The sequence below is a fragment of the Stylophora pistillata genome, chromosome 8 (assembly GCF_964205215.1).
Source record: "Stylophora pistillata chromosome 8, jaStyPist1.2, whole genome shotgun sequence".
Lineage (NCBI taxonomy): Eukaryota > Metazoa > Cnidaria > Anthozoa > Scleractinia > Pocilloporidae > Stylophora > Stylophora pistillata.
The window spans coordinates 6,920,001-6,941,320 of record NC_142526.1 but is presented as its reverse complement, the minus strand read 5'-3'; the positions used below and the strand labels follow the sequence as shown (position 1 = coordinate 6,941,320).

Genomic DNA, 21,320 nt, shown 5'->3' with positions numbered 1-21,320 from the left:
AGAGACAATATCATTAAGAATATTATATCAAGAGACAATTTCACTAAGAATATCATATCAAGAGACAATATCATTAAGAATATCATATCAAGAGACAATATCATTAAGAATATCATATCAAGAGACAATATCACTAAGAATATCATATCAAGAGACAATATCATTAAGAATATTATATCAAGAGACAATTTCACTAAGAATATCATATCAAGAGACAATATCATTAAGAATATCATATCAAGAGACAATATCATTAAGAATATCATATCAAGAGACAATATCACTAAGAATATCATATCAAGAGACAATATCATTAAGAATATTATATCAAGAGACAATTTCACTAAGAATATCATATCAAGAGACAATATCATTAAGAATATCATATCAAGAGACAATATCATTAAGAATATCATATCAAGAGACAATATCACTAAGAATATCATATCAAGAGACAATATCATTAAGAATATCATATCAAGAGACAATATCACTAAGAATATCATATCAAGAGACAATATCATTAAGAATATCATATCAAGAGACAACTCATTAAGAATATCATATCAAGAGACAATATCATTAAGAATATCATATCAAGAGACAATATCATTAAGAATGTACCACTGCCCTGTGTTTTTCGCAGACAATTGTAATAAAGAATATTAAATCTTACCCCAAACAGGCTCAGAATCCGATCTGTCTCTTTGGCGAAGAGTGATTCTCGCTGAACTCGCTTGAATACGCGCTCTATGTGGATCAATGGAAACTTTGACAGACGTTTAAAACTTTCGCTTTAGTTGGATGTTAGTAAAATCAAGAACGGGGAACGGAGAAATGGAATTGGGGAAGGGAATGAGGAACAAAGAAAGGAGAACGGGCAACTGGAAATGGAGAATGGGGAACGAGGTACGGGATACAGGGAACGAAGAACGGAGAACGACGAAATGAAGGAACAGGGAACGGGGAACTGGGAACGGAGAACAGAGAGCGGAGAAAGAAGAAAGGGGACGGGGAACATAGAACGGGCTACGAGAAATGGGGAATCATGGAGTCTGGTGCTAAGACCTTTCTTCCGTGTTGTTGTCCGCCATTTTAAAGTGTTATACGGATTACCGCTGATTAATGATTATCGTTCCTGATTTTAATAATCTATAAGAATGTAAAATGATTGATTAAAATGTAAAATGATTAAAATGATTATCGTTCCTGATTTTTATAATCTATAAGAATGTAAAATTCCTATCATAACCATAGTTAGTCCATAACCATAGTTAGTCCCCTCTACTAACTATGTCATAATGGTTGGATTAATCAAGACATCTTCAGTCTGCACAGTCAGCTACAGCTGTTGTTCGGGATGAATAAACTTGAACTTCTCTGGCCAATTAATAGACAGATCAATTCGAAACTTGCACGACCATTCCCCCCCCCCCCCTCCTCCCTTGAGCAACCCACGGAATTTGACGGTCGTCTGTATCTGGGTAGAAGGGAATTTGAACCTTGCCTGGATGGAATGGGGAATTTGAACCGAGGTGTCGAGCGTAATCCACGTGTTTTTAATTTTTAAACTGGAGGAGTTTCGTGGTAAAGAGTCTGCTTTCGTGAGCGAATGGCTTGGAAAAAACTTTTTACGTGGAATGATGCTTATTAGCTAAAAACCCAACAGCAGCACCAAAAACTAATTTATGACTTTACTATCTACGACATACGTTGATCACTCAAAGAATCCTTGGAGAGAAAGTTATGCTTAACTACGGCATTTGAACACAATTTTGGCCCGGGAGGAGAAGGCAATTTGACCGAGCCAATCTATAAAAGCTCAAATACCGGGAGGGGTTGTCCCACGATGGATGTGGAAGTTTCGAATTGATCGACGCCAAATAAATTATAACATAACCAAAGTAAAGCGCGCGCTCTGATTGGTCAATTTAGCGTTCCCCATTTGCCCATGGGTGTACGCTGCTGACGTGAGCAAATGCAAAGACTATTTTTCCGCGCGCGCTTGTTTTTTCTGGTCGCGTAAGATTTGTTAAATAAACGGGAACTCTTTAGCTACAATGTATCAATGTTATGTTATAAAACAAATGGTAAACACCACAGCGTACACTATTGAGTTATGGATGCACTTGGGAGGTTTGCTAAGCACTCAAGAAGCTAGAGTCGCTCTCGGCTATCGCCTCGAGCGACTCTTACGCTTCTTTCGTGCTTAGCAACCTCCCGCGTGCATCCATAACTCAATAGTGTACGCTGTGGTGTTTACCATTTGTTAATTATAGCTGCGTTAAGCGTACATAAAAGAAACACTCACGCTAAAATCAGCTAATGATAAGTTTCACATCCACACAAATGAGGCATTGTAGCTCCAAATCGCAGAGCTTTTTGTTGCGTTTTTGCCTTTAACCTACAGTAGGACACCCGAGAATGGTGATGAACACGGAGACTTTCCAAACCAGTTGTAAAAGTGTATAATTTTGAAAAATTACCGATTTTTAAACGCTCCGTTTTCTAAGAAGACAAGTGAAAAAAGGAGGCGCTGTTAGGAACGTCGACCGAAAAATGCGTCCCATATATGCTGTCGCTCCTCTCGTCGTTTTCCTGTGTTTTATTGCTGAGGATAGACGCAAATGCATCGATGCATATATATAATGCATATATGATGTCGCTCCTCTCGTCGTTTTCCAGTGTTTTATTGCTGAGGATAGTCGCAAATGCATCGATGCATATATATAATGCATATATGATGTCGCTCCTCTCGTCGTTTTCCAGTGTTTTATTGCTGAGGATAGACGCAAATGCATCGATGCATATGTATAATGCATATATTATGTCGCTCCTCTCGTCATTTTCCAGTGTTTTATTGCTGAGGATAGTCGCAAACGCATCGATGCATATATATAATGCATATATGATGTCGCTACTCACGTTATTTTCCAGCGTTTTATTGCTGAAGATAGTCGCAAATGCATCGATGCATATATATAATGCATATATGATGTCGCTCCTCTCGTCGTTTTCCAGTGTTTTATTGCTGAGGATAGTCGCAAACGCATCGATGCATAAATATAATGCATATATGATGTCGCTACTCACGTCATTTTCCAGCGTTTTATTGCTGAAGATAGTCGCAAATGCATCGATGTATATATATAATGCATATATGCTGTCGCTCCTCTCGTCGTTTTCCAGTGTTTTATTGCTGAGGATAGTCGCAAATGCATAGATGCATATATATAATGCATATATGATGCCGCTCCTCTCGTCGTTTTCCAGCGTTTTATTGCTGAGGATAGTCGCAAACGCATCGATGCATATATATAATGCATATATGGTGTCGCTCCTCACGTCATTTTCCAGCGTTTAATTGCTGAGGATAGTCGCAAATGCATCGATGCAGATATATATTGCATATATATATTGCATATATGCTGTCGCTCCTCTCGTCGTTTTCCAGCGTTTTATTGCTGAGGATAGTCGCAAATGCATCGATGCAGATATATATTGCATATATATAATGCATATATGCTGTCGCTCCTCTCGTCATTTTCCAGCGTTTTATTGCTGAGGATAGTCGCAAATGCATCGATGTAGATAATCGACAGCAAAACGAAAACACTCATTTTGGGCGAATATATTAACCTCCCTTCACTGACATTTTTGAAAACACCCTAGTGTGGTCGTGCAGCTGGCAGGTATCTTTTTAGTTCGTTTTAACATCTATAAGACGTATGAAAAGTGGAGAGCTGTCGGAGGTTTCGTTTAAGTTTTGTAACTGGTAACTTCATCGCCCGTTCGGATCGAAATCCGTTAATCACAAAATTCATGCTGACCTCGTAACCTTTGGATTTCAACTTCCAGAAGTAACTGATCAAAGATTGATCTCATAGTGAAATGTGATACATCGTCAGTACGCGTGCTTTATAAAATTGGCAGCTGAGCAACTTTGCATTGCGAAATTGCAATTTAAAATGTAGTATTAAAGTTCGTAGTGTATCGAAGAGTATGATTTAGCAGAGGGTGAGCCTTTGTCTGGTCATAGTGAAATTACCCAAGCCTTACCGTGATGTTTCAGCGGAGAAGAAAGCTGGTAGAATGAAATCCGGTGCTGCAGTCGACAAGATTAGAAAAAGAAGCTGAAGAGAAAGGAAAGTTATTCGCTGTATATCTACAAAGTTCTGAAGTAAGCTCATCCTGATACTGGAATCGCAACCAAAGCCATGGGCATCATGAACTATTTCTTTAGCGATATCTTCGAGCACATAGCTATGGAGGCATCTCGCTTGACAAAGTACGCCAAGAAGTCGACAATGAGCTCTCACGAAATCCAAACTGCTGCACGCTTACTTTTGCCAAGTGAACTTGCCAAGCACGCTGTCAGTGAAGGTACGAAGGCTGTCTCCAAATACACTAGCAGCGAATTAATGATAAGTGCGACCGATATTTTTATCAAAAGCAAGAGGTTTTTTAAAGGCACCATAACGTCTGTCCAATTCTCTGATCAACCAGTTATCGGATGTTGTTGTTTATTTTGTTGTTACCGAACTTGAGGTTGAATTATCCAACATGTTGAGACGACAGGAATGCCAAGATAACGTGCGTTTATCGACAAGTTTTCTAACTATTCTGAAATAACTTTATGTATGAATATGACACCGTCCATTGTAGTTTTGTGAAGTGTTGAAATAACCAGGCATTCATTGACAGATGTCGACTTTAGATTAGCTTTTGTATGTCGTGTTATGTTTGCTTTCACTTATATTTTAGAGGAACGTGTTTCAGTCGGAAAATTTTCTTGTAACGTGTCTCTGACTTTTGACATGCACGCCTTCCAATGCTCACTGAGTTGCAGAGTATGGAATAATCTTACGAAAGATGCACAGATTGCTTGTGGCGACGCGCTGCAAATGAATGTTTGTTTACAATGATTATTATTTATTTATTACTTTATTTATTTCCTGCCCTCCTCCCGGATCAACCTACTTTAGAATCAAAAAGTAAAACATGCTTTTTTTATAGTTTTTCAGACCCATCTCACCATACGGATGATATTATTCCAATCCAAAATTGATTCCTCCAATCCTAACAGTCAATATACCACCCATAGTTACGGGCTGTACAGAAACGAAATAAAGAAAGGAGGAGAGATCCTAACTTACGTATCCTCTGATTAATTTTTAAAAGAATTACGCTAGAAAAGAGTTACAAAACCATCAAGCCTATGGTATTAGACATCCAATTAAAGGCGAAAACAGCTATTGAGATTGGCCTGTATAGACCTCCAAAAAGCTTCACATTATCGTATCGACAACAGCTCGAAGAAGAGTTAACAACATATGCAATTGGACAAATGTACAAAGGGAATCTATTGTATTGCTTGGTGACAATATTCACCGAACCTGAGGGGAATAATTGTTTTAGTATAATTTCAGAGCTGAACAACAGAGAAATTTCTAAAATCATAACATTTTAGTAACATTTATTAACATTTTATTTTAACATTATATATAAACCGCGTGGAGCGGTTTATTTAATGATAATAATAATAATAATAGTAATAATATAGTGTTTCTGACCGCTTGCAGCCTAGGGCTGAATTACGGGTGCAGTTTAAGGTTGAGAACAGACGTCAGTATATCAGGCGCCTCTGGCAGCCGCTTCAGTCCATCGATCTCACCTTCCCACCCATCCCACCCAGGGGAGGACATTCATCACACAGTAATCTCGTGTGTGGGAAATTAACGTCTCCTACCCCAACCCTGCAAGAGACGGGACCTCCATTTATTCGTCCCTATCCGAGAAGACTAGAATATCTAACCATTTCTTGATGTTATAGAAAGGCAACAAATTCTTCTCAATCATTTTAAGACCCTGAGTGTTGGTCCGGCCGAGGCTCGAACCCTCGACCTCCCGCACAACAGTCCAGCGCTCCATCCGTTGAGCTAACCGGGAGGCGGTCTATAGCGTCTATATAGCGTCATATAAGGAACCGCTCGACCAATCAGATTGCTGGAAACTCTTTGCTCAGCTCTGAAATTATACTAAAGGGGAATATAGGGGATTATTAATTTTTTTTAGCATTGTAGATAGGTGTCCTTTCTAAGTGGACAACTGCTATTATTTTTAATTTTTGATTTCTTATTTTTAAAGCTTTTACCCTGTGTCCCCAATTAGTGCTATGCGCTAGGTTTTCACGACACATAAATAAAGTTCACTATTACCGCTACTGCTACTATTATCTTGACACGTTAATAAAGTTATTATTATTGAACGCGAACGCAAACGGCTCATGATCTTCTCGCGAGTTCGCCTCGCGTTTAATTTCCTCACCATGGTAGGAATAAAGTTGAGAACTGAGACCCCTTCGTGAATTACTCGTGGTATTTTAGGAATTTTTCTGATTCTTGGACACCAAATAGAATTTGGGAAAATTTTTAGATGACGGCTGAAACATTGTCTTGTTTTCACTGCCGCCTTTAGACTATCGTTTCACCACCTGAGTTCGCAACATAACGTAGCAGCTCTGTTCTCCAAGCTTCTTAGGCTTTCAGTCACTGCACTGAAGGGAAAGTGGCTCGCAAAACTTTCGCTTTCTATTTTCCTCTTTAAACCCTTTAAATCGTAAAGTTAACAGACTTCTAATTTCTCCTGACAATGTCACCCTTAAATCAAATATAAAGATTTTGAGAAAAATGGGAATGATCACCAATCTACTGTCAGAAGCTCCTGATTATCAAACAAATTCTCCTTGTGACACTGGTTACCATAGGAAATGTACAGAGATCAGTGTGGAGAATATAGATATCAATTTAGAGGTGTAAACGGCAGGAACGGGAGGATCGAGGAGAAGTGGGCTGAAGGTTCACTTTCACCAAATGGGCGAGAACAAGGAAAATTCCTGAAGAATCCCAGCATCTGTAGGCCGCATACGAATAACATGAAAGTAAAACTTATTTTCCAGATCCAGAATCCGGAGACAATGAAAGAAATATACTTTTAATTTACATTTAAGTTTTTTTTTAAATCTTGACGAAATATTTGATCACAGGAGCTCATACTGATTATGAAAATGATACAAAAAAAAAACTTGGGAAACCTCTATTTCTCAAAGGAGTAGATTAGTAGTAGTCCCTCCTTTTCAGTGAGGTCTTTCGTGCAAGTAAAAAAAACTCAGTAAAAAAAAGTCGATGTTATCACACTGCGGGGAGATGTAGTTTTTACTCGCGCAACAGACTTCGCCTAAAAGGGGGGCTACTCGTAGTTTAAAAGTAAGAAACCAATATCTTTATCTCTGATCAAAGATTCTTATTTTTATAGTTCGTCTTTGCGCAAAAAACATAGGGCAGTGTTTTGTACCTGCACACCCTCACGAATGTCATACACTATGTATTGATATGGTGAGATTAATTTTATTCCTGACAAATTTGAATCACACGGGTGAGCTGTTAACAAGAACTCTTACTCTACATTTGTTACCTGTCAGACACTTGTAACCTAGGGACTGGTCATCAGTTATCGCCCAGGGGAAGGGGGACGGGGAGCTGGAAGATTTTGGTTGTGTCACGATAACATTTACCTGATCACCCCCCGTAAGATTCTGCAATATTCCTATGATGCCCCTCCCCAGTCATCGGAAATCAGTTGACTGTAAAATTTTCTATACCCCCCCCTCCGCCCTTAATATTCTGTCGGTGACTACTCATTCCTCCCTTGTTCCCCGAAACCATGGACCCCCGCCCCCACAATTCCCCACCCCCTTCCCTGGATGGTAAATTATGCCTCATTTCTTACAAACAATATGTATGCCTCATTTCTTACAAACAAACCACTGCCTTACTCACAACAAAATGATTGATGCTTCTTCCAACTTCCAACTTAAGAAGAAAATAAATGTTTTATTTACAGTGAATTTTGATTTCTGGGGTCGCGTGAGGTTGACAACGATCCTTACGTTGTAGAACTGACAATATACATGTACTCCTGTTGTCTCCTTGCTATTCGGAATTACAAAATTGACTCTTTAAGCGCTAAGAGGGACTAGCATTTAATTTCTCCTCACAATTTCACAGCTCAATCACACATTAAAGTCACGAGAGTAAAGGAAATGATAACAAAGTTCTTGTTTGTTGACCAAATTCTCCTTGCCAGCTCGTTAGGAAATGTATGGAGAACAGTTTAGAGAATATGCATACTGATCATGATATGAGGGTGTAAAGGGTTAACAGGGCTTGGTTCATCAGTTGTAGGTGCAATATTCCGCATCAGCAATTTTTATGCATTAATCATCTCGCGTGAAAGAAAATTTCAAAAACCACAGGTAAAATCTATGAAAGGAAATCTAAAGTAGGGAAAAAGAAAACTCGAGACTCTTCGAACATAGAGCTAATGAATTACGAGTATCCTGTTGAATTTTTTTCTGTTTGGAGTTTCACCAAGAAGGTTTTGACCTTTAAAACGCTTTCACTTTCTGGCTTGCGATGTTCTCTGTAACTCGGAAGATAAAAAAGAGCGAGTGTAGAGTCGGACGACCTTTTTTCGGACCGGCTCACGTCAGCTTTCGTTATGGTTTTCTTTAGGATTGTCTGGGGAGGGGAGGACATATGGTTCATATAATTATGAATATTATTCTTGTAATTTGTCTTCTGTTTTCCTGTTATAACACATAATAACACGTGTCCCGATTCGTTGTAGCTTTAGTGGAGTCAATAACCCATGCGGTACATCGCAAAATTTGAACAGGCACACCATGGCGGAGATATATTATTTCATCTTGTGTTAGTGTAGACTGTTCCAGGCATTCAGGAAGTTAAACAAAGCTCAATTAAAACGGCGGATAAGTAGCAGAGGAGTGAAAAAACCTACTTTAACCCTTTAGATCGTAAAGTTGACAGGCTTCTTTCTCCTTACAATATCACCCTTTAAGGGCGTAGCCAGAGGGGGGTCCTGGGGTGCCCGTGAGCCCCCCTTGGTAGGCCTTCTTTTGGGCAAACAACCTACAACATTCAGATGGTGAAAATGCCATGACAATATCTTGGCCTGCCCAGTATACTCTCACTGCTCATGCCAAAACTGTAACATTAAGTAAAACATGCACGGCGTGGAGGTTGACATGACAATCTGGTAAGTAGCCTCTGTGAACCCCCTCCCCCCCCCTTTGAAAAATCCTGGCTACGCCCCTGCCCTTGAATCAAATGTAAAGGTTAGGAGAATAATGGAAATGATCACCAATCTACTGTAAGAAACTCCTGATTGTCAAACAAATTCTCCTTGTGGTTAACATAGGAAATGTACTGAGATCAGTGTGGAGAATATAGATGTTAATACAGAGGTGCAAAGGGTAAGAACAGGAGGGAGAGCGGGTTGAAATTTATTTATTTATTTACAAGATTTGCCGACAGGCAGGGACACCGCAACAGCTTTCCGCCAATCACTGCGGGCTCAGTAACCCATCCAACCCACCCCAGGGGAGGACAACCATCACACAGTAATCTCATGCGTGGGAAATTAACGTCTCCTACCCCTAACCCTGCAGGAGATGGGACCTCCATTTATTTGTCCCTATCCGAGAAGACTAGAATATCTAACCGTTTCTTGATATTATAGAAAGGCAGCATATTGATCACTTTCAAAAATGGCTGCTGGATTAATATTCTTTTGTTTAAATTTAAATTAGCCTTTCTGGCCTCACTTGAGATAATGTATTCTTTCGAATTTTGTACTGGAGAACGAGGCCAGAAAGGCTAATTTAAATTTAAACAAAAGAATATTAATCCGGCAGCCATTTATGAAAGTGGTCTATTCTTCTCAATTATTTTAAGATATTGAGTGCTGGTCCGGCCGGGGCTCAAACCCTCGACCTCCCGCACAACAGTCCAGCGCTCTATCCATTGAGCTAACCGAGAGGCGGTTGAAATTTCACTTTCCTAGGCCGGGGCAAGAACAATGGAAATTCCTGAACAATCCCAGTTTTTGCAGGCCGCACACGAGCAACAAAGTAGTTAGGGCAAAACATTTATTTCAGAGTTATTTTTCAGATCCAGAAACCGGAGACATTGAAAAAATATACTTTAAACACGAAGGCGCGCTATATAAGGAAGTCTTCCCTGGGAAGACCTAGGCTCATTTTTCACTCACCGTTGACGTGTGCGGGTCAAATTTAAATGCTGGTAGACGAACAAAAGGAGCTAATGAGATATCTATTGTTTACTTCCACCAGCATGGTGGGGTTCTGTCCTGGTGTACCGGTTCACATGGGAATTACCATTGTTCTTTCTTTGTTGGTTAGCTATTGTGTATTGTTTGGTCTTTTGTATCGGCTCTTGTGAACCGGTACACGAGGACAGAACCGCATGGTGGCATGAGGTAACGTGCGAACCACCTACTTCGGTCTCAAATTTACCGCCACAAATAAAGACAGTTTCCATTGGAGAAAGGAAATACAAATCTCAAGAATTCTTGTATTGTGATGAAGACATAAAACAATTTTGAGGAATGCGCCCGCTGTTCACTGGTTTGGAGTAGCTGTAGCTCAAGCTGACTTGACTCTAAGAGTTGTACATCACGACTGTTGATTAACAAATGGTCCAGTGGGACCTAAGGTTCCTTTTATAGCGCGCCTTCGTGTTTAAGCTTATCTTTAAATTTTCTAAAATCTTGACGAAATATCTGATCACAGGAGCTCCTACTGATTAGGAAAATGATATAAAAAAGCTTGGGAAACCTCTATTTCTCAAAGTGAGTAGACTACCAGTGGTCCCTCCTTTTCAGTAAAGTCCGTCGTGCGAGTAAAAAAAAACTCAGCGAAAAAAAGTTAATGTTAGCACGTAGCGGGAGATCGAAAGCTTTTTTCACTCGCGCAACAGACTTCGCCTAAAGTGGGGGCTGCTCTTAGCCTAAACGTAAGAAACCAATATCTTTAGCTGTGATCCGTGGCCAAAATTCGTCTTTTTACAGTTCCAACACTTCGGTTTTGGTTTTATGACACTCTTGACATTGCTTTTGCAATTATTATTAATATCATTATTATTATTATTAATATTATCATTACTCATATTACAACTATTTAAGTAGAGGTTCAAGAAATAAACCTATGTTTTCAAACTGTGGGTAACATTTTGACAAAATTGATAAAAACTGATTGATAGTTCAAGATTCATAGTAAAAGTCAAAATCATCTCTACGAAGTGTGTTTATAACTTAGAAGTCCGGTTTCCATCACAGTATTGTTTAGACATCATTAATAATTGTCGTAAAATGAATTCCAAGAGACAAAAATACTACCAAATTTTTGGTTGTAAGACCTTATATCAGATGAAAAGACATAGGTCACAACAACCACATTCTCTGTAGCACCCACTCCCCAACAGGAGCAGCGTTTGTCTCGTGCAGTGATGACTTCAGAGCGAGGTTTTGGTACTGTGAGAGAGTTAAGAGAATTCCTCCACCGATTGCATTGAAAGAAATGGTTTAGAATTCGTGTACCTTACAACGATCTTTAATGGAAACGTCAAGCTACACTTGATACCTCAATTTCTCCTAAAATCTTCCAGAGATTCGCCATTCTGGGTTCTTTACTTTTCATCATGATCATTAATTGGATAAACTATTTCGGCTCTGTTTAATCTGTGAGGCTTAAAATCAAATCTATTGCCTTTTTTCGTTTTTATTTGTTTCATTTATGATCACTATCGGAGCAAACTTCATTGGAGTATCGAAAGTAAATCCGGAATTGCTTTGTTTTACTTTACTTCCGCTCTCTGATTGACTCAGAAAACTTGCACCAATTTCTTAACCAATCAGATACAAAAGTAAAACACATTCATGATTTGGTCGCCCGCGTTTTCCAGCGGTTTAAGCAGTTTGGTCGGTTTTGCTTTAAGGTCTCTTAAACGTATTTTCTTGTGACTACTTCGGTTTTGGTTTTACGACACTCTATCGCTTTTAAGATTGTTATCATTATTATCATAACTATTATTACAACTTGTTAAGTTGAGGTTCAATATATGAACTTATGCCTTCAAAGTGTGGCTAACATTTTTGCAAATTCGAGAAAATTGATTCCTACTTCAGGTCGCACGATTGGAAGCTAAAATAATCACCTCGACGGAGTGTTTTTAACCTAGAAATCCGGTTTCCATCACAGCCATCGTCTAGATATTATTACCAACTGTAGTAGGATAAACTCCAAGAACAAAAAAAGGTAATAACGTTTTGGTTGTAAGACCTTATGTCAGAAGAAAAGACATAGACAACAAGAACATCAGCTTAGGACTCTCTTCCAGCGAGTCTCAAAGCCGAGAAATAAATGTTAAGGATAATGATAATGTGATAGAGCAATGTTCAGTTGAGTGTCGAAAGTAATCCTAGCTGGCTCCAGATTTGCTTTTGTCTTACTTGGCTTTGTGATTGGTCGATAAAACTCTCGCCAATCTCTCAACTAATCAGGCGCTAAACTAAAAACAATTACGACTTGGTCGCCCGCTTTTTCCCGCGTTTTGGGATGATTGGTCGGTTTTTAATTTGAGTTCTCTCAAAGATATTTTCCTTTCTTCTGATTGGCCGTTGAGATTCCTTTCTTTCAGTTTTACAACACTCGATTCAAAAGCACTCTATCGCCAAAACCATTATTATTGTGATTATTATATTACAGTTTAGGTTCCAGAAATTAACAGGGTCCAGTTGTTCGAAGGCCGATTAGCACTAACCCAGCGTTAAATTTTAATGCAGGTTTCCCTATTTCATCATTCAAGAACCTTTCGGTGATAATTTTCCCTATTCTTTTTAGAGCATCGGATCATCAAATTGTAGAAAAAAACAGTTAAACTGAACTTTCTTTTAAAGCTTTCAGATCTGAAATCAAATATCACGCTAACCCAAGGTTATCTTAAACCAGCTTTGAACATTCCGGCCCAGATATCGTCGCCTGTGCCCTTCGCCCGTTCACTCCTTGAAGTGATTTACATATGAACTCTTCATAAAAAAGTATCAACACATTATGTATCTTATGGCAATTCAGAACACACACCTATCAATCTAAGAGTGACTTCTTTTTTTTTTCTTACCCTCTACCGAGCTGATTCTCCTTATCAATTTAAAGAGAAAATTATGGCAGCTAGAGGGTAAAATTCAGAATCATATCCTAAAAAAATAAAAAGGTTAATGATTTTTTGTAATCTAAAATTTAAAGAACAGTGCCATAATTTTCGCATCGTGGAAAATTTACTCAACATTTTCTATTTTTTGATTTTCAATTATCTGTTCATTTTTGTTCCTCCTCGGCAAACATAATACAACTTTTGGGCGAATGACATCGCTTGCTGGACAGCTGGGCCGTGTAAAAAAAAGCATCCACAAGAGCAGAGAAAATTAAAAAGTTTTTGTGTAAAAAATACCAGTTTTCCTTCCAGTAAACAGGAGGGGAGGGAGAGTCAAGGATCAGTCGCTACTCTGTTTCTTGTCCCCGTCACTTTCGTCCTTCGTCAGTTCTTTTTGCCTAAAACAAAACTTTTGAGTCAAGAATGATGTGTAATACTTTTTTTTTACGTTTACATAATCTCCCAGTCGTCGTCATTAGACTTGTTATAGACATAAAAGTTAGCTTTCTCACCGTATTCACTGATTTATCGATTCATTTATTCATTATTTATTTATTACATTTTCGCTCGGATTGTGGTCATTGTCCTGTCAATCTTTTACACCAATGGCATAATTGTAAACATCTTGCACACTTAAGAAACTACACTGAATCTTAACCTGTTTTTGTTTACCCTTTAACTCCCAAGACCTGATTTTTAATTCTGCCCTCTAGTTGCTACACCTTTTCTTGTAAATTTGTGGCGAGAATTTGATGTTAGATCATGAACAACTTGTACCTGATAAGTAATTACTTGTTTGCTGGATAATGTATGGATATTATAGGGAGACGTTACATGTTAATCACTTCTAGGAGTTAGAGGGTTGAAAAAACCATCAGCATGTGCCGTCATAAAATAAAACCTCATAGTTGCAGACGTTTTTCTAATTAAAGAAAAAGGCAGGCTCCTGTTTATTTTCACAAGCTCAAATGGGTTATGTCGATTACACAAAATTACTCAAAAACAAGCTTACCTTATTTTTTTTAAGTCGAATGTCACGTTGTCTCCCATCAGTACAAACGGAGCCCATTGGGCAGGTTCGGTGAAGCCGTTGCCTCTCAACCATTTGATGGCCTGGTGAAGAGATTCACTGGCACTTTCTCCAGCAGCCAGGTGTTTGTAGAAAAGTTTCATGAGTAGCTCTGTTGCTTTGTCTTCTATGGCCCACGATGCCACCAACACTGAACGTGCACCAGATCCTAGGAAAGCCCGAGCGATTCCAATGACTCCCTCTTGTTTAAACGTTCCACGCCCGCTGTGACAACAGCTAAGTACGACCAGTTTAGCTCGCAGCTTCACCTTTGAAATGTCGGACATTGTCAAAAGGTAGTCTTCTTCTTGTGGAATACTTTTAGTGGTGCAATTGGGGGACAGGGCAATCTCCCCTCTCTCTGCATTACCATGGGCGGCAAGATGTATCAAGCTCACTGAATGAACTGCGTGTAGTACCGCCTTCTTTGTTGCGTGCTCTCCTAACAAAGGCTGAACACCCAGGAGTCGACCAACCATCTCAGCTTCCTTTCGTGCACCCAACAATGGTGTCAATTTCAGGGTACGTCCTTTGTAAAGCACTTCACCAGCCAAAGGATCACCCACTACCAGTGCACCGGTCTGACTGTGATAGTCCCCCGGACTTTCCTGAATGATCCCCAGAGTCGTCAGAGAAGGGACGATGCGGATTCTGTGGGTTTCTGAAAAATACTTTCCCACTGTCTCATCCAGCAAGGCAGCAAAAGGGACTCGATATGAACACTTCTCAGGCACAATGATGACTTCAGGCTCTGTGAGTAAATCTTTGACAGGAGCGATAAGCTGGTCATAACACAGTTGAAGAATCATCTCGTTGCGTTTGAGTTCGTCTCCTTGCGAGGTTGCTCGGCTCTCCTCTTGAGGAGATATCACGATATCGTCACCCAAAGATCGATCCTCACAATTGTCGTCATGTGAAATACCGAAACTGGAGGCACTTTTTGTAAAAATTTCCTCCACATCGCAAACGTCTGCAGCCAGAAGTGTGTCGATTTTCATTACGGGGCTCACTCGATAGTCAATGTCTCCATTTGCTTTTAAAACCCACAGATGAACATGCCGCTCACAGTATGAAATGTACAAAACAGCGCAAGTGCTCTCTTGACTCACAATGCTTTCGATCCTTGCCCGAGATGTTGAATCAGCTGAGATGTGGCTTTCAATTGAGAGTTTATATGCCATTAATTCTGCGAGGCCTCTAGCGCGTCTTAGTTCTTCCACATTAAGAGAGTCTCGCACACTTCCGGTGTCACACAGCATGCGACTGAGCAACTTGTAGGGGAAATTACCGTGCTCTTCTAAGAGACATGTTTTAAATTCATCGTTTTCTTTGAGAAAATGTCGCAACTTTTCATAAATTTGAATACTTTGACGTAGATACAACATTGCCTCCTCAAGCTTTGATTCCGATATCCTTAACTGAGCGATTCCGAGAAGACTTTCAAAGTCAGCCATGTTGTCTCCTATTTCGCTGCTCATCAAGTGCGCTTTCTCAAAGTATTTTTCCGATTCGTAGTAATTGTCAAGCGATAGGGACAAGTACCCAAGGCTTGCATAGATGCTACATTGTTGTGGTCTATCGCCAGTATTGATGGTGATAGCAAGCCCTTTCTCGAGTAACTCTCTGGCCTTCTGGTAGTCATGAAACCGTTGTAACAGAGTTGCCAGGTTTCTGTAGCAGCACACTTCCATCTCTTTGTCACCAATTTCTATACTAATGGCGAGAGCTTTGTCAACATTCTCCTTAGCCTCCCTATTTTTACGAAGTGATAGAAACACAGATACAAGGTTCACATACACTCTCCCTTCTCCTTTCCTGTCGCCAATTTCTGTTGCGATAGCAAGCGCTTTCTCGTAATATCCTTTAGCCTTCTGATGTTCACCGAGTGATGTAAACACAGTTCCAAGGTTCCCATATCATGTCCCTTCTTCTTTCCTATCGCCAATTTCTGTTGCGATAGCAAGAGCTTTCTCGCGATATTCTTTAGCCTTCTGATATTCACCGTGTGATAGAAACACATTTCCAAGGTTCCCATACCATGTCCCTTCTTCTTTCCTATCGCCGATTTCTGTTGCGATAGCAAGAGCTTTCTCGTGATGTTCTTTAGCCTTCTGATATTCACCGAGTGATTGAAACACATTTCCAAGGCTCCCATACACTGTCCCTTCTCCTTTCCTATCGCCAATTTCTGTTGCAATAGCAAGAGCTTTCTCGTGATATTCTTTAGCCTTCTGATATTCACCGAGTGATGTAAACACAATTCCAAGGTTCCCATACCCTTTCTCTTCTCCTTCTCTGTCGCCAATTTCTGTTGCGATAGCAAAAGCCTTCTCGTGATATTCTTTAGCCTTCTGATATTCACCGAGTGATTCAAACACAGCTCCAAGGTTCCCATACACTGTCCGTTCTCCTCCCCTATCGCCAATTTCTGTTGCGATAGCAAGAGCCTTCTCGTGATATTCTTTAGCCTTCTGATATTCACCGAGTAATTGAAACACAGTTCCAAGGTTCCCATACCGTGTCCCTTCTCCTTTCCTGTCGCCAATTTCTGTTGCGATGGCAAGAGCTTTCTCGTGATATTCTTTAGCCTTCTGATATTCACCGAGTGATTGAAACACAGTTCCAAGGTTCCCATACCGTGTCCCTTCTCCTTCCCTGTCGCCAATTTCTGTTGCGATAGCAAAAGCCTTCTCGTGATATTCTTTAGCCTTCTGATATTCACCGAGTGATTCAAACACAGCTCCAAGGTTCCCATACCCTGCCCCTTCTCCTTCCCTATCGCCAATTTCTGTTGCGATAGCAAGAGCTTTCTCGTGATATTCTTTAGCCTTCTGATATTCACCGAGTGATTCAAACACAGCTCCAAGGTTCCCATACCCTGCCCCTTCTCCTTCCCTATCGCCTATTTCTGTTGCGATAGCAAGAGCTTTCTCGTGATATTCTTTAGCCTTCTGATATTCACCGAGTGATTCAAACACAGCTCCAAGGTTCCCATACACTCTCCCTTCGTTTTTCCTATCGCCAATTTCTGTTGCGATAGCAAGAGCTTTCTCGTAATATTCTTTAGCCTTCTGATATTCACCGAGTGATTGAAACACATTTCCAAGGTTCCCGTACCATGTCCCTTCTGCTCTCCTGTCGCCAATTTCTGTTGCGATAGCAAGAGCCTTCTCGTAATATTCTTTAGCCTTCTGATATTCACCGAGTGAGTCAAACACGTTTCCAAGGTTCCCATACCCTGACGGTTCTCCTTTCCTGTCGCCAATTTCTGTTGCGATAGCAAAAGCCTTCTCGTGATATTCTTTAGCCTTCTGATATTCACCGAGTGATTTAAATACAGCTCCAAGGTTCCCATACCTTGCCCTTTCTCCTTTCCTATCGCCAATTTCTGTTGCGATAGTAAGAGCTTTCTCGTGATATTCTTTAGCCTTCTGATATTCACCGAGTGATTGAAACACAGCTCCAAGGTTCCCATACACTCTCCCTTGGTTTTTCCTATCGCCAATTTCTGTTGTGATAGCAAGAGCTTTCTCGTAATATTCTTTAGCCTTCTGATATTCACCGAGTGATTCAAACACATTTCCGAGGTTCCCATACCATGTCCCTTCTGCTCTCCTGTCGCCATTTTCTGTTGCGATAGCAAGAGCCTTCTCGTAATATTCTTTAGCCTTCTGATATTCACCGAGTGAGTCAAACACCTTTCCAAGGTTCCCATACCCTGCCGCTTCTCCTTCCCTGTCGCCAATTTCTGTTGCGATAGCAAGAGCTTTCTCGTGATATTCTTTAGCCTTCTGATATTCACCGAATGATTCAAACACAGTTCCAAGGTTCCCATAACATGTCCCTTCTCCTTGCCTGTGGCCAATTTCTGTTGCGAAAGCAAGAGCCTTCTCGTAATATTCTTTAGCCTTCTGATATTCACCGAGTGAGTCAAACACCTTTCCAAGGTTCCCATACCGTAACGCTTCTCCTTCCCCGTCGCCAATTTCTGTTGCGATAGCAAGAGCCTTCTCGAGATATTCTTTAGCCTTCTGATATTCACCGAGTGAGTCAAACACATTTCCAAGGTTCCCATACCTTCTCCCTTCTCCTTTCCTGTGGCCAATTTCTGTTGCGATAGCAAGAGCTTTCTCGTAATATTCTTTAGCCTTCTTATATTCACCGAATGATTCAAACACATTTCCCAGGTTCCCATTACATATCCCTTCTCCTTTCCTGTCGCCAATTTCTGTTGCAATAGCAAGAGCTTCCTCGTGATATTCTTTAGCCTTCTGATATTCACCGAGTGTTAGAAACACATTTCCAAGGTTCCCATACCTTCTCCTTTCTCCTTCCCTGTCGCCAATTTCTGTTGCGATAGCAAGAGCCTTCTCGTGATATTCTTTAGCCTTCTGATATTTACCGAGTGAGTCAAACACATTTCCAAGGTTCCCATACCTTCTCCCTTCTCCTTCCCTGTCGCCAATTTCTGTTGCGATAGCAAGAGCTTTCTCGTGATATTCTTTAGCCTTCTGATATTCACCGAGTGATTCAAACACAGTTCCAAGGTTCTCATAACATGTCCCTTCTCCTTCCCTGTGGCCAATTTCTGTTGCGATAGCAAGAGCCTTCTCGTAATATTCTTTAGCCTTCTGATATTCACCGAGTGTTAGAAACACATTTCCAAGGTTCCCATACCTTCTCCCTTCTCCTTCCCTGTCGCCGATTTCTGTTGCGATAGCAAGAGCCTTCTCGTGATATTCTTTAGCCCTCTGATATTCACCGAGTGATTGAAACACATTTCCAAGGTTCCCATACCTTCTCCCTTCTCCTTTTCTGTCGCCAATTTCTGTTGCGATAGCAAGAGCTCTCGCGTAATATTCTTTAGCCTTCTGATATTCACCGAATGATTCAAACACATTTCCCAGGTTCCCATTACATATCCCTTCTCCTTTCCTGTCGCCAATTTCTGTTGCAATAGCAAGAGCTTCCTCGTGATATTCTTTAGCCTTCTGATATTCACCGAGTGTTAGAAACACATTTCCAAGGTTCCCATACTGTGTCCTTTTTCCTTCCCTGTCGCCAATTTCTGTTGCGATAGCAAGAGCCTTCTCGTGATATTCTTTAGCCTTCTGATATTCACCGAGTGAGTCAAACACATTTCCAAGGTTCCCATACCTTCTCCCTTCTCCTTCCCTGTCGCCAATTTCTGTTGCGATAGCAAGAGCTTTCTCGTGATATTCTTTAGCCTTCTGATATTCACCGAGTGATCGAAACACAAGTCCTAGCCTTCCACAGGTCACTCCTTCTTCAATTCTGTAGCCAATTGATTTTGCGATGGCAAGTGCGCCTCCAAAAAGTTCCTTGGCTTCTGGAAGCCTACCTTGTCTTCGATATTTGTCTCCCAGTTCAATCATTGATTTTCCAGCATTGTAGAACATGGCGATAAGTTTGTTGATGTATTGTACTGCGTTTGTGTAACTGTAGATTGCGTAGTACGCATTGAATATTACCTCAGAGACATCGAGGCCGTTCCTATCAAAGCCTAGATTGTTGAGTAAGACTAAACATTCATAACACAAATGAGGGGCTTGTGTACCACGATCAGTGTTTAGAAGATATGTGGCAACATCTAAACCTATCCTGATCTTCTGTAGGATTTCACTCGTGTTAGTCATCACGTACTCCTTTTTGTTTTACCAAATACTTTTCCTGAAATGAAAAAAAATCAACAGGTTAAAATACAGAAAACTTAAATAACTAAATTAGATCATGACTCTTGGTAGCTATCTCTCTGCAAAAGTTTAGACAGTGCTCACTTTCCACGAATGCTTGTTAGTGCGAGGGGAACATTAGTTTTCTCTCTTCGTTTTTCTATAGCTAATGAATTGTGTATAAACAACCCCGATTCTGGACAAATCGTGATTTTACGAATTTCCGAAAACATGTAACTTTTAGACCCAACCTATGGGGGGAGGAGTGCTTAGGTCAATTTTTTTTCTGGTATGTCCTGTTCTTCCTCAGAACCCTTTTTAATCCCCCCTCTCATAGACAATTAATTGCCTGATCCTCCATCGTTTCCCCCTAAAAATTATTTGATCTCCGAAATCCTCCACCTTCCTTTGGATGGCAAAACGATAAATAAACAATTTCAAACTGGTTCACATGAACATTGAGTGCCCTACCCCCTCCCCCCCCCCCCATGCCTTTTGCTGATGTTTCATCTGCACGCAATTCAGAAAAACTTTATCAAAAGGATCTCGGATTTAAAACTTCGCTTTTGGATTCATTGAGTTGAGGATTTGATATCCGTCACAGAAAATTTTTTTATTATTTTTTGACGACCACATGGGCTTAGTTTGGGCAGACAGTGAAACCTGTTAAATTTTTCTTATGTTTTCTGACAAAATAAAAACGTGAATTTTTTCAAGAAAAGTCAAAATAATGGGCGGAAGCCATAGAACTATAAGAGAAAGACAGCTCATCTTTATAAACAAACACGTGCCTCGTTCAGTTTCCTGGTCGTTTGATTAGTGAAACCAGAAGTTGGAAACTGAAAGAAAAACTTATCCTGTCAATATTGAATGCAAATAAAAATGCATTCTTGTCCACGGGTGAGGTGAAGAAAGCTAGATATTCGCCGAGTTCTTTTTTCCCTAAGGTCGGTCATCGGTTCTTTAAGAACGCCAAAGAAGCTAATATCCAAGCTAATAATTTAAGTTATTTTAAACCTTAAAAAAACACACCGTTGAACTCGGCACGTGGCACGTGCTGAGTTTGATGCGTTGTTCGCGTGAATTCAGAAATCAAAAGCAAGAAATTGAAATTAAAACCTGTAACAGAAAGATGAAGGCAGATAGCAAGAGTCACAGGGGTGAAGAACAAAACATTAGCTTGATCGATTGAAAAAAATTACAGAGAATCTCAGTTTAACTATTTAGGCCACTGAAAGGACAAATCGTCAGCAGATTTAAACACGAAGGCGCGCTATATGAGGAAGTCTTCCCTGGGAAGACCTAGGCTCATTTGTCACTCACCGTTGACGTGTATGCGGGTCAAATTTAAATGCTGGTAGACGAACAAAAGGAGCTAATAAGATATCAATTGTTTACCTCCACCAGCATGGTGGCATGAGGTAACGTGCGAACCACCTACTTCGATCTCAAATTTACCGCCACAAA

At 40.3% G+C, this 21,320-nt stretch overlaps 2 protein-coding genes across 2 annotated transcripts in view; both read right to left on the bottom strand.

Moving 5' to 3' along the window:
• Nucleotides 1-19,817, bottom strand: part of LOC148724718 (uncharacterized) — a 51,019-nt gene extending 31,202 nt beyond the window's left edge. Inside the window, exon 1 of the mRNA XM_088731364.1 lies at nt 16,181-19,817. Within this exon, the coding sequence (XP_088587490.1) occupies nt 16,181-19,817 (3,637 nt within the window). The remainder of the gene's footprint in view (nt 1-16,180) is intronic.
• LOC148724719 (tetratricopeptide repeat protein 28-like) lies at nt 13,432-15,158 on the bottom strand. The gene is made up of 2 exons (XM_088730234.1): nt 14,104-15,158; nt 13,432-13,489 (listed from the first exon to the last, which is right to left on the bottom strand). The coding sequence occupies exons 1-2, from the start codon at nt 15,156-15,158 to the stop codon at nt 13,432-13,434; spliced, it is 1,113 nt and encodes a 370-aa protein (XP_088586360.1).
• Nucleotides 19,818-21,320: the final 1,503 nt, after the last annotated feature.

Coding starts and splice junctions, on each gene's coding strand:
- LOC148724719 (XM_088730234.1), bottom strand. CDS start 15,158: ATGAAAATCGACACACTTCTGGCTGCAGACGTTTGCGATGTGGAGGAA. Junction 13,490..14,103: donor TTCGACTTAAAAAAAATAAG/GTAAGCTTGTTT, acceptor GTTTTGTTTTAG/GCAAAAAGAACTGACGAAGG.